We start from the raw sequence: 15,347 nt of genomic DNA on the forward strand, positions 1-15,347 counted from the left end.
GAAAGTTAATATGGAATTAAATTTCAACAATGTATTGGAGAGAATGCTTTTTTTGTTAATGTTTTTTAAAGATTTGGTGAGAGGGATTGCTGTAAACTTGTGTTATAAAATGCAGTCTTAATTTTATTTGCACATTTATTTCTGTCAGCTTTTCACATAATTCATTATCTGAAAATTAAACGATATTTAAATCTAAAATGCCAACATAAAGAGAAAAGGAAAAATGTTTTTGAGATGTAATGATCAGGATTATTCTGTTTTAATGAGAAGAAAATAGAATAGCTATAGAATTTAAAAATACTTTTAAAAGAAACCATCTAAACGTCCACTAAATTTATCAAATGGTTTTTATGAAATAAATGTAATTCCTTTTCCCTAAGTGCTACTTTTGTTAGGAGCTAGGAGATATCTTCTGCATAATACAAGTAACTTCATATGGTACTCTGGTCACAAGATTTCTTCTGTTTTCAGGAGTAGGCTTTGATTTCAAGTGGCCTCATTCTCAGATTCGAGAGATTCACCTGCGGCGTTACAATTTAAGGAGGTCTGCCCTTGAGATTTTTCATGTTGACCAATCCAACTACTTTCTCAATTTCAAAAAGGAGGTATGTAAGATGCTGCCTTTCTGGAAGCCTCCAAGTATTAGCTTGAAATAATTTTCCACCTAGTGAGCTGTGTAAAACTTTGGACTCATTTGTAAAGTCAAAATATTAGAGGAAAAAAATCTCTGCCTTAGGGGCTAAGTAGTATATGAATTTTTGTTGGGATTTATGTTTGAGTATTTTTAGGTTGCTTGTTTTCAGTGTTTATTTATGAGTAGATAAATCAGTAGAATATTGAGTGTCAGCCAATAAGTGCCTCACAGTATCCAGTTGTGAAATAATATGCAATATATACTATTTGACAAATTTATGAAATTGGGTTGGGTTCAGTTAAATAATAATGGGGCAGGTATTTTTTCCAGGAGTAGAGTATATTCTTTTTTTTCCCCAAAAAGTTAATTTATTTATTTTTGAGAGAGAATACAAGCTGGGGAGGGACAGAGAAAGAGAGACACAGAATCCAAAGCAGACACCAGGCTCTGAGCTGTCAGCATAGAACCCAGTATGGGGCTCAAACCCATGAACTGCAAGATCACGACCTAAGCTGAAGTCAGATGCTTATGGACTCAGCCACCCAGGCGCCCCAGGAGTGGAGTATATTCTTGAATAGTGTAAGTGGTTAAGTGATTACCACTGAAGCCAGATTAGCTAGGTCCAGGTACTAGCTCTGCCAATAGCTGTGTGTCTTCAGCATATTACTTAGGATTCTTACTCCCAACCTTCCTTCCCTCTTTTTTTCACAGTGATGGAGTCACACTTCTATCACTGTCTGACAACTCTTGATCTTGCCTAGCTTTCTTTCCATTTTCTCTCACAGGCATCTTTCCTGATAAATTCCTTGAATGTTCAATTCAGTTTTGCTGTAGTCAGTAACTAAGTTTCTGTTCATTTGTGGGATCCAGGTTTACTTGTAGATGATTTTATTCAGATGTTTAAAGGCATTTTGTATTTTTATAAAATAATACTTTTTTACTATTAAAAATAAATTTTCTCCATAGGAATATACAAAGCTTATGTTTTTAGGAAGGTGTGTCAAACCAAGCATGTTCTTGTTGAATACTGTACATTTGTATAACTTTAGAGGTTTTACTATTTTTTTGTTTTTTTTTTTTAATGTTTATTTATTTATTTTGAGAGACCAAGAGCACGAGTATGAGCTGGGGAGGGTCAGAGAGAGAGGAGAGAGAGAATTCCCAATCAGGCTCCACAGTCAGTGTGTGGAGCCTGATGTTGGGCTCAAACTCACAGACCATGAGATCATGACCTGAGCTGAAGTCTGATGCTTAACCGACTGAGCCACCCAGGCACTTTTAGAGGTTTTTTATTTTTTTAAGTTTATTTATTTACTTTGAGAGAAAGAGAGAGAATGGGGAAGGGACAGAGAGAGGAAGGGGAGAGTGTGCAGGGGAGGGGCAGAGAGACAAGGAAAGAGAGAATCCCAAGCAGGCACTATACTGTCAGCACAGAGCCTGACATGGGGCTCCAATCCCACAAACCTGTGAGATCATGACCTGAGCCAAGATCAAGAATCGGACGCTCAACCAACCAAGCCACCCAGGTGCTTCTAACTTTAGAGTTTTTAAAGCACATTTATATGCAGTATCTAATCTTCATAACAACCTTCAGATTAGATATGGCAAATTCCATTATTCCTTTTTTTTTTTTATAGATGAGGAAACTGAAGTTCAAAGATGAATTTTATTACTTTACATTTGGGTAGCCCTGAAAAATTCAGAAAACTGTAAGGATAGAGACAAATGAGACTCAGTAAATTAATGATTTGCCAGTATGATAAGTAAATGACAAAACTAAATTTGAACTGGACTTGAGCTAGTTTTATGATTTAGTGTCTGGTGATCCTTCCAATATACACTGTAACCTTTTCAAAATTTATATGGCCTGACTTCACCAAACCGAGTATAGTAGAGAAGTTAAAACCATAATCCTCTATTTATGAGAACTGTCCAGAATAGGCAAATCTGTAGAGGCAGAAAGTAGGTTAGCAATTGTCGGGGGATGAGAGGGAGTGGGAACTGGTGGGGGGGTGATGGCTAGTGAGTGTGGAGTTTCTTTTGAGGATGATAAAAATGTTCCAGAGTTAGATCATGTTTGTGGTTGCACAGCTCTGTGAATATACAAAAAGACCCATTGAATTACTACTTCAAAGGGTAGATTTTGTGACATGTGAATTGTATCTCAGTAAAGCAATTACAAAAACCATAATCGCAGTTTGTTTTGATCAATTTTTATACTATAAAATGCTGTTTGTGTTTTTTAGGTTAGAAACAAAGTATATAGCAGACTATTGTCACTTCATTCTCCAAATAGTTACGGAACCAGATCACCACAGGAATTGTTCAAAGCATCAGGATTGACACAGGTAGGAAATTTTAACTTTTTTTTTATGTTTATTTTATTTATTTTGAGAGAGAGAGAGAGAGAATGCACATTAGCAGGGGAGGCGCAGAGAGAGGGAGAGAGAGAATCTCAAGCAGGCTCTACACTGTCAGCCCTGAGTCCGATGTGGGGCTTGATTTCATGGTTCAGGAGTCTCCTGACCCACTTAACTGGACTGAGCCACCCAGGCGCCCCTAACAGTCACTATTTTTATGTTCATTTTATATCTCAGGCTTTTGCTTAAACGTAAAACTTTCTCTTCTGATTATTTTATTTTGATTATTATAACCATTCTTCCATTCAAATTGATGTTTTGAATTATCTTTGAATCTTCCTGTTTCACTAATGCATAGTACCCTGTCCTCCAGCTCCCATATCATTTGGTTCCCAGGCATATCTTACGAATTCTTCTAATAATTTTATCTTTTAAAAATATAGCAGGTGAATTTGCTGGGGTTTTTTCCTAATAATAAAAGTTATCCATACATGAAGTAAATAAAAAGTGGGAAAATAGAAAAGACACTATGGCAAAAAAAGGCAAAAAATGACCAATTCTTCTATCTGCCAAAGCTAATTAATGCTGTTTTTTATCCCCACCTATATTCCAACATCTCTCTTATATTTCTGCTACCAAAAACCAAGGAAAGGCCATTGTTTTTTGCTCTCCAGGACTATCAGTAGTCTCCTAACTCAGGTGTCTGTCTCCTGGCTCTTTCCTTTCTCTTACATATGCATTAGTCTTAATCTTAAATGTGGCTCTTGTTCAAAAGCTATCATCAATCCCTTCTTGCTGCTTATGGAATAAGCTTTATTTAGTGGAGTACATTTCCTGTTTTTTTGGAATAAACTTTATTCATTAGAGTATTTCTCAGGTTAGCACTCAAGAATAATTATAATTGGGCTTTCTGTAAAATCTCTCTCTCTATATATATACATTCATTTCTTACCATTTCCCATGAGTGTATCTTTTGCTTAAGGCACTTAGTAAACTTAAAGGTGAATGTTAATCTGTCAACAAAATTCTTGAGAATACCCATACCGTGTAATTAACAGGTTAGGTACAATGAAGTGATTAAAAGAAAACCGTGATTATGATTTTCTTTAGAAAATTTGTATCTAATGTAGCAAATTCTGATCTGCTGTTGCTCTGGCAAGACAGTTCTCTGAAGATAGTTAACATGAAATTTATTTAAAATTTGTAGATCATTTTAGTACATTAAGATGCTTTTTTTAAATATGTGCACTTATGAAAATTTCAATTTATAACAAAATTTTCTTTTTAAAAAAATTTATTTATTTATTTTGAGAGAAACAGAGACAGCACGAGTCGGGGAGGGGCAGAGAGAAGTGGGGGAGAGAGAGAGAATCCTAAGCAGACTCCATGATGCCTGACACAGGGCCCAAACTCATGAAACTGTGAGATCATGACCTGCATGGAAACCAAGCGTCAGATGCTTAACTGAAGGAGCCACTCTTGCGCCCCTGTAACAAAATTTTCAATGTTGGACAATCCTTCAAAAATTGATCTTTTAAAGGTATTTAAATAAAATAATTTAATTCAAAAAAAGACTTAGTTCTTATGAAGTTTGACTATAATAAAAGATTTATGTTTAATTTTCTGTACCTTTTCTGAAGACTGATTTTTAAAGGAAGTAAATTTAGGAAAAAATATATTGATTTTATTTCCCTGTTAAACTTTTTTAAAATCCCCATTCCTTTTATCAGAAAGACACCAAGATAATAGGAACAAAAGATTCTGTTAGTGGGTGCCTCGGTCGCTTATTTGGTTAAGTGTCCCAACTTGGGCTCAGGTCATGATCTCACGGTTTGTGGGTTCAAGCCCTGCATCAGGCTCTGTGCTGACGGGTCAGAGTCTGGAGCCTGCTTCGGATTCTGTCTCTCTCTCTCTTAAAAATAAATAAACATTAAAAAAAAAAAAGATTACCTTAGTACTATCAGCAATACAAACTTCGAAGAGATATAGATTAATTTTGATTTTGTTCTTTTTTTGTGCTGTCTAGAAATGGGTGAACAGAGAGATAACAAATTTTGACTACCTCATTCAAATAAATACAATGGCAGGACGAACATATAATGACCTTGCACAGTATCCAGTGGTAAGTTTTATAGAAATCTCATACATATGGAATAGCCTTTCAGTTCTATAATACATAGAAATGTATGTGTGTATTATGGTTATTTTTCATCTTTCAAAACATAAAAACTGTTTTTGCCTTTGTGTATATTTTCTCCCTTGCTATTTTTCAGAAAGATTATAAACACAAAGAATAATTAAATAATTAAAGCTTTTTTTTCACTTCACTAAAAATATTCCAGTGGAATTATAGGAAGTAATGCTTCTGGTTATGGAACTGAAGCTGAATAGACATTTGCAACAAGGAAAATATTTCTAAAGACTATCCCTTTTTGTCTTAAATAAGCATTTGATATTATATATGGGGATAGTAGCTTCTCTGGTAAGGAATGTCTGAATTGTAAATTGTGGCTCTTTTAGTTTCCCTGGATTTTACAAGATTATACTTCGGAAGAGTTGGACCTTAATAATCCATCTGTATTTCGAGATCTTTCCAAACCAATTGGAGTAGTTAATGATAAAAATGCCAAAGCCATGCGAGAAAAGTAAGTGTCTTTTATCCCTTTTGAAAGACATCCATCACGTGCACCTGGGTGGCTCAGCTGGTTAAGCATCCAACTCTTGATTTTGGTTCAGGTCATGAATCATGAGATTGAGCCCTGCGTGGAGCCACGCACTGGGCGTGGAGTCTGCTTAAGATTTTCTGTCTCCCTTCCCCTCCCTTTGTCTCTCTCTGTCAAAAAAAAAAAAGATACCCATCATTTTTTATGGTGTTTTTGAATTTGTATTGATTTCTCTTATGGCCAATCAAGTGCTACTTTTTTTAAAAAAAAAATTTTTTTTTCAATGTTTATTTATTTTTGGGACAGAGAGAGACAGAGCATGAACAGGGGAGGGGCAGAGAGAGAGGGAGACACAGAATCGGAAACAGGCTCCAGGCTCTGAGCCATCAGCCCAGAGCCCGACGCGGGGCCCGAACTCACGGACCGCGAGATCGTGACCTGGCTGAAGTCGGACGCTTAACCGACTGCGCCACCCAGGCGCCCCAAGTGTTACTTTTTTTAAATGCACAACTACTTTTGATAATCAGAGTCTGATAATCCCTTCATGATGTTTTGAAAATATATCTCTTGTCCCTCAAGTATCTTAAATATATATAGGCTGTTTGTTTCCCTTTTTTGCCAAATTTAAGTTGATATTGTTTAGAATTTCTTTCACCTTGTCATATGTATGTGCCGAAAGATAATTTTTCTTCCCAGGTATTTTAGACTTAATAATTCTCTAACATGCAAAAACACACTTAAGGGGCACCTGGGTGGCACAGTCGGTTGAGCAACTGACTCTTGACTTTGGCTCGGGTCATGATCTCGTGGTTTGTGGGTTTGAGCCCCATGGCTTAGGATTCTCTGTATCTCTCCCCTCGTCTCTCTCTGCCGCTCCTGTGTGTTCTCTCTCTTCTCTCTGTCTCAAAATAATTAAACTTTTTTAACAATCCAGCAAAAAAAAATACCCACTTAATATAACATTTTTGTAGATACAAAATTAACACTATTATTTACAAATAATGTGAATAAAGAATAGTGAAATGTGTAGAAAGTTACTGTTTTAATTAGGAAAGGAATTTTTATAATTCTGTATGTTTACAATTGACCCTGTAAATGTCTCACGTTTTTTTTCAAAGCAAGTTGCTGACAAGTGAAAGAATAGTCTGATTTTAATTTCCCTTTTTCTCCACGTGAAATTGTGGATGACTTGTCAGTTATGACTTCTAATAATAAGGGCAAAAACTGTTTTGCAAGCAAAATAGATTTATTTGAGAGTAGATTGTACATTTTTTTTCTTTTATTTGCAAATCTACCTTAGGACTTTTTGCAGTGTTTAATATTTGATCTAATATACTAGTAGAATTCTGCCATGTGTTACCTCAAAGTTTTTCTGACAATAACAAAAGAACAAGGTTTATTTGTTTGTTTTTTAACACTGTTCAAAAGGAAATAATTGTTTTAAATTTCAACAGTTGGGGCATCTGGGTGGCTCAGTCAGTTAAGTGTTTGACGTTTGATCTCAGTTCGGGTCTTGATATCAGGGTTGTGAGTTAAAGCCCCACATTGCGCTCCTTGCTGGGCATGAAGCCTACTTTAAAAATAAATTAATTAATTAATTAATTTAATTAAATACATTTCAGTGGTATATGTTTTTGCATTGGTACAGATGACTTTGACCTGAAAACTTTTATTCCCTTGAATATTGATTACTGTGTAACAGGAAATTGGCCTCAGCTTGATGAATTAATTACTATTTTGCTTTGAAAGTTTAATGTTTATTTCCTCTAAAAAACTTCATTCTTATTCAGATTTTATACCCACTAATTCAGATGTTACTATTCAAACCACCATTCAGAAACGATTACACACTGGTAGTGCTTACAGAATCACTATATATATCCTTTGTTTATTTTCTGGGTTAGGTCGTCTTCCTACCCATAATCTTCCTTTCTTTTCTACCTTATTCTCTTACCTTTAATTGTTAAGCATTCATTTTCACAATTCTTGACTGATCCTCCATATTTTTCTTCCATTACCTTGGCCACAAAGGGATGTCTCATTATCACATTGCTTACAACAGCAGAAAAATAGAAACAGTCCTTAATATCTAAAAGTAAAGAAATAGTTAAATTGTCATACATTCATATATGTCACTGTTATAAATACCACGTGCCTATTAAAATAGATTATTCAGTTACTTGGAAAGACATAAATAGAAAATGAAAGCCTAGGTTATGAACAATATATTATGTATAGCACTTTTATACTGAAATATATTTGTGTATTAACTTACACATTAAGGGTGGCAAATATTCATCAAAATGTTAATGTTGGGGGGACATGGGGGGCTCAGTTGGTTAAGCATCTGACTCTTGATTTCTGCTCAAGTCACAATCTCACAGTTTGTGGAATTGACCCCTGCCAGCAAGGAGCCTACTTGGGATTCTCTCTCTCCCTCTCTCTCTCTCTGCCCCCTCCTCAACTTTTGCATGCATTCCTACTCTCTCTCAAAATAAATTAATATTTTTTTTAAGTGTTAATGTTACCTCTGTGGTTGATTTTAAGTTTCTCCTTTTTTGGTTCTCTGTGTTTTCTTTCTGTCTTTTTTTTTTTTTTAACTTTTTTAATGTTTATTTTTGAGAGAGAGAGAGACAGCACATGTGGGGGAGGGGCAGAGAGTGAGGGAGACACAGAATCCAAAGCAGACTCCAGGCTCTGAGCTGTCAGGACAGAGCCTGGCTCAGGGCTTGAACCCATGAATGGTGAGATCATGATCTGAGCCGAAGTTGTATGCTCAACCAACTAAGCCACTGAGGCGCCCCTTTGTGTGTGTGTGTGTGTGTGTGTGTGTGTGTGTGTGTGTGTGTGTTTTCTGATCTATAGTAAATGTGTATTATCGTATGAGACTGTTTCAGAATCCAGTTATTAGTGATACTATGTTCAGAAAGAAGTATCAATGGATAAAATTTTTTTTATTTATTAACATGGTGTGATGATATGAATACATACATAATGAATAATATTAATAAGGACTTCTTAAAAACTATGTTTCTAACAATGCAATACAACCTTAATGTCCTCCTAATGTAATTTTACTGTTGTGGTTACAAAACTTTAGTTTATTTTTTTAGATATGAAAATTTTGAGGATCCTATGGGAACTATTGATAAATTTCATTATGGTACTCACTATTCAAATTCTGCTGGGGTTATGCACTATCTTATTCGCACAGAGCCATTCACCACCCTTCATATCCAGCTTCAGAGTGGAAGGTATGTTTTGGATACATAAGCTGTTTTCTTGAGACTGCATGTTAGTGTTGAAAATTCTTTGCCTTCGTGTCATGTACTGTATAACAGAGCCTTATCTTTTTTTATTCTCTGGTATTAGGTTTTGATTCATTTCATAGCCTCTAGATGAAAATAGCCAAACTAGTTTGAGAATGGATTAGTCCAATTGACTTACATAAATAACCTTTAAGGAGAATTCCTTTTTACTGTTATCTAGTGTACCTTTGTGATTCTTACTGGTTTTAGGAACCTACCAGAGATTTAGAGTTTAAACTGATTTCAACCTAGATCCAAGATATCTGCCAGGAATTCAAACCTAACCAATGCTTATGTATTTCTCTTTAAAATACTTATTAATCACAAGGATTACATTATTAGCAATAACTGACACAGGTTTGTAATGCCATTGTATTATATTACCTGTCAGAATTATAACTTACTATGTTTCACACTTTCCTAATAATTCTAAAGAAACAGGCTTCTTCATGAATCCTTGGTTTTCCAAAGTATCCTCTAGGTAGCTCCCTGTTTATTCACATTTTTGTCTCCATGTTGCCTTATTCTTTAGCATTACTATTTTGCCTTTCCTACCCACCTAATCAAGCTATTTAAGCATTGCCTATTCTACTTTCTTTGCTTACAGTTTTATCTCTCAAAATTAACTTTTACTCCTATTTTTGTACAATAAACCTTGGCTTTCAAGAACAGATTCTGTCCCCAATATCATATTAACCATCTCCAAGTGTTACATTTACCATGATAGCAGGTAATTTTCCCCACATTAAAGTGTAAGTGGGTCTTTTCAGCTCTTAGTGACTTTATCAAATAATTTTATTACAAAGCTTCAAAAATAGATTCTGTGCTTCAAAAGACACCATCAAGAAAGGAAAAGGACAACACATTCAGGGCGAGAAAATATTTGTAGATTGTATATCTGATAAGGGACTTGTATCTAGAAGTGTACAATGCAATAAGAAACAGACAAATGACCCAATTAAAAACTGAAAAAAGGATCTGAATGGACATTTCTCCAAGGAAGATATACAAATGTCCAAGAAACATATGGAAACATGCTCAATATCATTAGTCATCAGGGAAATCCAAATCAAAACCAAATTGAGATACGTCTCCAGACCTATAGTGATGGCTATAATAAAAAAGACAGATAATACCTAGTGTTGATGAGCATTTTGAGAAATTGGAACCCTTATATACTGCCTGTGTTGGAAATGTAAGATGATGCAAACTCTGTGGAAAACAGTCTGACAGTTCTTCAAAGGGTTAAATACAGCATTATCATATGGCCTAGTAGTTCATCCCTAGCTATATAGCCAAAATACTTGAAGACATAATATTCACACAGAAACTTGTGTACAGACGTACATAGCAGAACTTGAAGACATAATATTCACACAGAAACTTGTGTACAGACGTACATACATATTATTTGTAATAGCCAGAAACTAGAAACAGTCTATCAGCTGATAAAGGAATAAATAAAATGTGATATATCCATACAATGGAATATTATTTGGCCACAAGTAGGTAAAAGGAATGAAAGATTGATACATGCTGCGACATGGATGAACCTTGAAAACAATATGCTAAATGAAATAAGCCAGACATAAAAAGTCATATGTCGTATGACTTACATGAGATGTCCCAAATAGGCAAATCCATAGAGACAGAAAGTAGATTAGTAGTTGCCAGGGAATGGAGATAGGGTGAATCGAGAGTGATTGTTAATAGATCCAGGGTTTCTTTTGGGAGTAATGAAAATATTCTAAAATTGTGGTGATTATAGCCCAACTCATTAATATACTGAAAACCACTGAATTGTGAATTATATGTAAATTTTATCTCAGTAAAGCTGTTCTCCCCGACCCAAACGAAAAATTCTACCATTGAAACTATATTTCCTTGAATTTGGATGCACCATCGTTAGACGTTATTGATGACCCAATCATTAGCCATAATTAAATTCAGAGTTCTGCCAAGTTCACCTCCACCTCAAAACAAGATTGGTAGGAATAAAAAGTGTCAAATTAGTCATCAGTGTCAGTAAGTCATTACTAAGTAAATCCAGGAAGATAATATCAAAGGAGATGAAACAGAAGATGCTTTTTGTGAATAGAGAAAGTATAATAAAATTGCAACATGACTACTTGAGCTTGTTTCAACTACTGTAGGCCTGTGATGGAACTTAAAAATAAAGTTAGCGGCACCTGGGTGGCTCAGTTGGTTGAGCGTCCGACTTTGGCTGAGGGCATGATCCCACAGTTCATGGGTTCGAGTCCTACTGTCAGCTGTCAGCTCAGAGCCATTTAGGATCCTCTGTCCCCTCCTCTCTCTGCCCGTCCCCTACTCATGCACTTTCTCTCAAAAATAAACAAACATTAAAACACATAAAATAAGTTAATGGTATATGTGAATAAAATATAAAAGCTTTAGCCACAGAACTATTTCCCTAACTCACTCTCTGGTTTTTAGCAGAAGAGTTTGTAAAGGTATTTATACAGAGAGGATTAAATCAGCATTGCTATGGATGTTATTAATCATGTATATTAATAATGATATTTAAACTCTGTGGTTTTAAAATATCCAAATAATGTTTATTCACTCTCTGTAATGAATTTACCTCAGCAAAAATTAGACCATCCTTTAAAAGTCTCTTAGAGACTGTTAAAAACTGAGAACAAACTGAGGGTTGATGGGGGGTGGGAAGGAGGGGAGGGTGGGTGATGGGTATTGAGGAGGACACCTTTTGGGATGAGCACTGGGTGTTGTATGGAAACCAATTTGACAATAAATTTCATATATTAAATTAAAAATATATATATATATTAAAAAAATAAAAGTCTCTTAGATTTACATTTAATTTAATTATTTGAAAATTTTCTCTAGTGTTATTTGGTTTTCAGCTACTTTGACTAAGATGATACTTGTGATTAAAATTACAGTATTAGTTCTTGGCAACAAGACTTGAAAGATAGGTTTTCATAAGAAGGAGAGCAAATTGTGTTTTTAGACATGAAGAGAAAAATTAATGAAAGAGAAGCTCTAACCATTACGAAACATGGGGAGAGTTTAAGGTTTGTTTCATGGTTGTTGTTGCTCTCCTTCAGTATTCATTCACTGTTCTCTTCCAATCTCCATGTGCAGGTTTGACTGTGCAGATCGACAATTCCATTCCATCCCTGCCACTTGGCAGGCTCTCATGGACAATCCATATGATGTGAAAGAACTTATTCCTGAATTCTTCTATTTCCCAGAGTTTTTGGAAAATCAAAATCGTAAGAAATAGATTAAAAATTTACCTCAACGGGTCCCAGTGGAGGATCCTGAAAAATACCTTTCTGGATATTTTTGTGAAATTCTGTAGATTATTTAAGGTTCATTCTGTCTGTACTATTTAGTAATAGGGTTTAACCAATGCCCAGTTGTAGGCTTACTTTTCCAGGAAAATGCTACACTGGCCTATGATGAATCAAATTTGAGTTGGTGAGAGAATTTATTAGAGTACAGTGTTTACTAGAAAGGAAAAATGCCATTGCTCTTTCAGCCATATAGGTAACCACTTAGGTTAAAAGTGTTTGAGTTAGATAAGATGAAAATTTAGATCAGGGGTTAGCAAACTATGGGTCCATGGATTAAATCCACAGGCAAACTCATGTGTTTTTAAAGTTTTGTTGGAACACAGCCCAACCAGTTCATCTACATACAGATTGTGGCTGCTTTCATAACATAACAGCAGATTTGAGTAGTTGCAACAGAGACCATGGGGCTCACAAAGCAAAAAATATTTTTTGACACTTTATAGAACAAGTTTGCAGACTCCTGGTTTAAGGCAAATTGAAAATAATGACAGGGTGTAACTTACCACAATATTTGAAAAATCGTATTATGTTTTGAAGTAGAGAATTAAGGAGCCAATACAGTCTTTAAAAATACCCAAATACTTCCTCTGTGAAGTAGTTTGAGATTTATTTTTAAGCACAATAAGATAATGACAAGAGTGTTACTACTGGTGTTCTTAAGGGAAATTGCAGTGTCAAAGGACCATTTCCAACTTCTTTTTCCTCTCCTAGTGTGTAATGTTAATGTTTGACCCTTTGCTTTTTCAGCAGAGTTATTTGCCATGCTAGGGAGAGCATATCCAGGGCCTTGTGTCCTCTGATCATACATTCTGGGACATGCTGTTGGCATCTGATTTCTCAGAGTAAGGCAGTTAAAATTGGTCACTTTCAGAAAATCAACTGAGTCTGTTAATGGATTCTGATCCTAGACTCTTACCCATAGGAGCCTCCAAAGCAGGATATCTGCACTAGGAGGGCTGAGGAGATTAAATTTGGATGTAGAAGTTATACTCTTAGCTTGACAATTTCTGATGTGCACTAGAGCAGTTTGCTGTCTCATACTACTATCCTACTGGCCTCCTTTTCTAACTGTGAGTTGCTTCTTTGTTTGAAATGAGCTAGGTGGGAGAAAGCAAAGTACATTAATTAGAATGTCAACAAATAATAATATTAATTAGTAAAATAAATATTAGTAAAGTCAACTTAGAATTGTACAGGCAAGAAAATTTTAGTATTTTCCATAATAAAACCCCCAAGTTATGATGGTGTTCAGGTAGTTTTTAACATCATCATCAAAGCTAAGTTCTTCTTGTATTTTCATTCTGCTCTTCTAAGTGAAGTAGATTGTAATTTTTTGTGTCATTTCTTAAGAGTGAGAAATTCTTTCTCATAACTTCTCCCTATTGTCCAGAGCTGAGTCGTATACCAACCCCTACACCAGTCAACTTGTTACAGGCATAAAACATAGGGCAAGGATGGATACTTGAATAAAATCAAGATTCTGTTACCAAATAAGGAGGAATGGTTAGCACATTGGCAACAATGTCTGCTACACAGTAGTGGGGTTAACAAAGCCACAGGCCCTGTGCATCCTGTCATTCTATGACATTCAAACCTCTCTCCAGCTTTGGAACACACTGATATTTTAAGGCAGCTTCTTTTATGAAGGTCTTTTGTCTTAACACTTTTCTTTCCTCATATAAACAAGAAAACCTCATCTTTGGGACACTTTTGTCAAAATACTGCATTTTAACTATATGAGCAAATCTTTATGATGTCAGTACCTACTTAGAATAGTGGTATGTAAGTATATTTTTTCCATATGACAAATATAACACTTCCATTGAGTGAATTTAAAGTATAAGTTACACCAAAAAAGTTCTAAGGAGTTGTATTTTTTAAATTAACCACTAGAAGGACTATATTAATTAATTTAAATGTAAGAAGAATACTGAATATTCCATTTTTGTGTAGATTAAGGTTTTGGTCATATCTATAGTTTTCCCCACTTCTCAACCCCAAATCAATTAGTTTTCTGATTTACCTTATAATAACTAATTTAAAACTAATAATTACCTTGTAATAACTAATTTCATTTTATTTTCATTTACCTTTTTAATCAACTGATAAAATACATTTCCAATATGATAAGAATTGTTTTTACCTGTTAAGTAAACTTAGATCAAGAGAAGGGAACTTGGTTCTCACATTTTACTCTTAATTAAAGAAGAAAAAAACTAAAAATCCTTAGTTTTGCTAAGGATTGTGCCCTCATATTTGTTTTACTTGATTTATTTAAATCTAAATGATTTGATACATTTATTTTTTACTTGTCTTAGAATTTAACTTGGGTTGTCTACAAGTTTCCAAAGATGTAGTAAATGATGTCATTCTCCCCAAATGGGCTAAGTCAGCTGAAGATTTCATCTATAAACACAGGAAAGCTCTGGTAAGATTTTTGTGTTTAGTTATTAGACAGATTACTAAGATAGAGATGTATGTGTTTTCCGAAGAATGGGCTAAAGAAACAGTCTAACAGTCAGAGGAAGTATATCTGACAATTATTTTTCTAGATTAACTTGTCATCTGTTATATATGCTGTTGTAGAAAGTATAATGTAGTAATTTCTTTTGAGATAATGAATCTTCTGATATCGTGAGAATATAGTATAGTCCAATGGATGTATAGCAAAAAAAAAAAAAAAAAAAAAATGCAATTCAGTTTTATAAGGTACCTGCCTGTTATATTTTAAAGTATTCTAACGACCAAGGTGGTGTAGTTCAGTGTTTTTCAGTTCCCACATTTGTTTCAAATCTAACAAGAATGAGCACATTTTTGTGTCCTCTGAAGGATTTTTGTGTTCTCTGAAGGATTTCAGTAAGTTTTTAATACAACTGCTAAATCCTAAATTCCACTTTAAAAAATAGTCGTTTTTAGCTGAATTTCCAGCTTGGAATTAAAGGAGTAGTGAGAGTTAAGCACTGATAATTGTGTCATTTTGTAAATGATGTGGTGTTTTTTTCCCTTTCTTTTTTTTTTTTTTTTTTTTTTTTTTTTTTTTT

The 15,347-nt window shown here is 34.7% G+C and overlaps 1 protein-coding gene across 3 annotated transcripts in view; it reads left to right on the forward strand.

Moving 5' to 3' along the window:
• NBEAL1 (neurobeachin like 1) overlaps positions 1–15,347 on the forward strand; it is a 176,213-nt gene that overhangs the window by 116,420 nt on the left and 44,446 nt on the right. For all 3 annotated transcript variants that reach the window (XM_040475897.1, XM_040475898.1, XM_040475899.1), the window contains 7 exons: positions 472–605; positions 2,881–2,982; positions 5,021–5,116; positions 5,515–5,639; positions 8,771–8,911; positions 12,092–12,222; positions 14,625–14,734. In XM_040475897.1, the coding sequence (XP_040331831.1) occupies positions 472–605; positions 2,881–2,982; positions 5,021–5,116; positions 5,515–5,639; positions 8,771–8,911; positions 12,092–12,222; positions 14,625–14,734 (839 nt within the window). The remainder of the gene's footprint in view (positions 1–471; positions 606–2,880; positions 2,983–5,020; positions 5,117–5,514; positions 5,640–8,770; positions 8,912–12,091; positions 12,223–14,624; positions 14,735–15,347) is intronic.

Source organism: Herpailurus yagouaroundi, unplaced genomic scaffold (assembly GCF_014898765.1).
Source record: "Herpailurus yagouaroundi ecotype Mexico unplaced genomic scaffold, PumYag 140, whole genome shotgun sequence".
Classification (NCBI taxonomy): domain Eukaryota; kingdom Metazoa; phylum Chordata; class Mammalia; order Carnivora; family Felidae; genus Herpailurus; species Herpailurus yagouaroundi.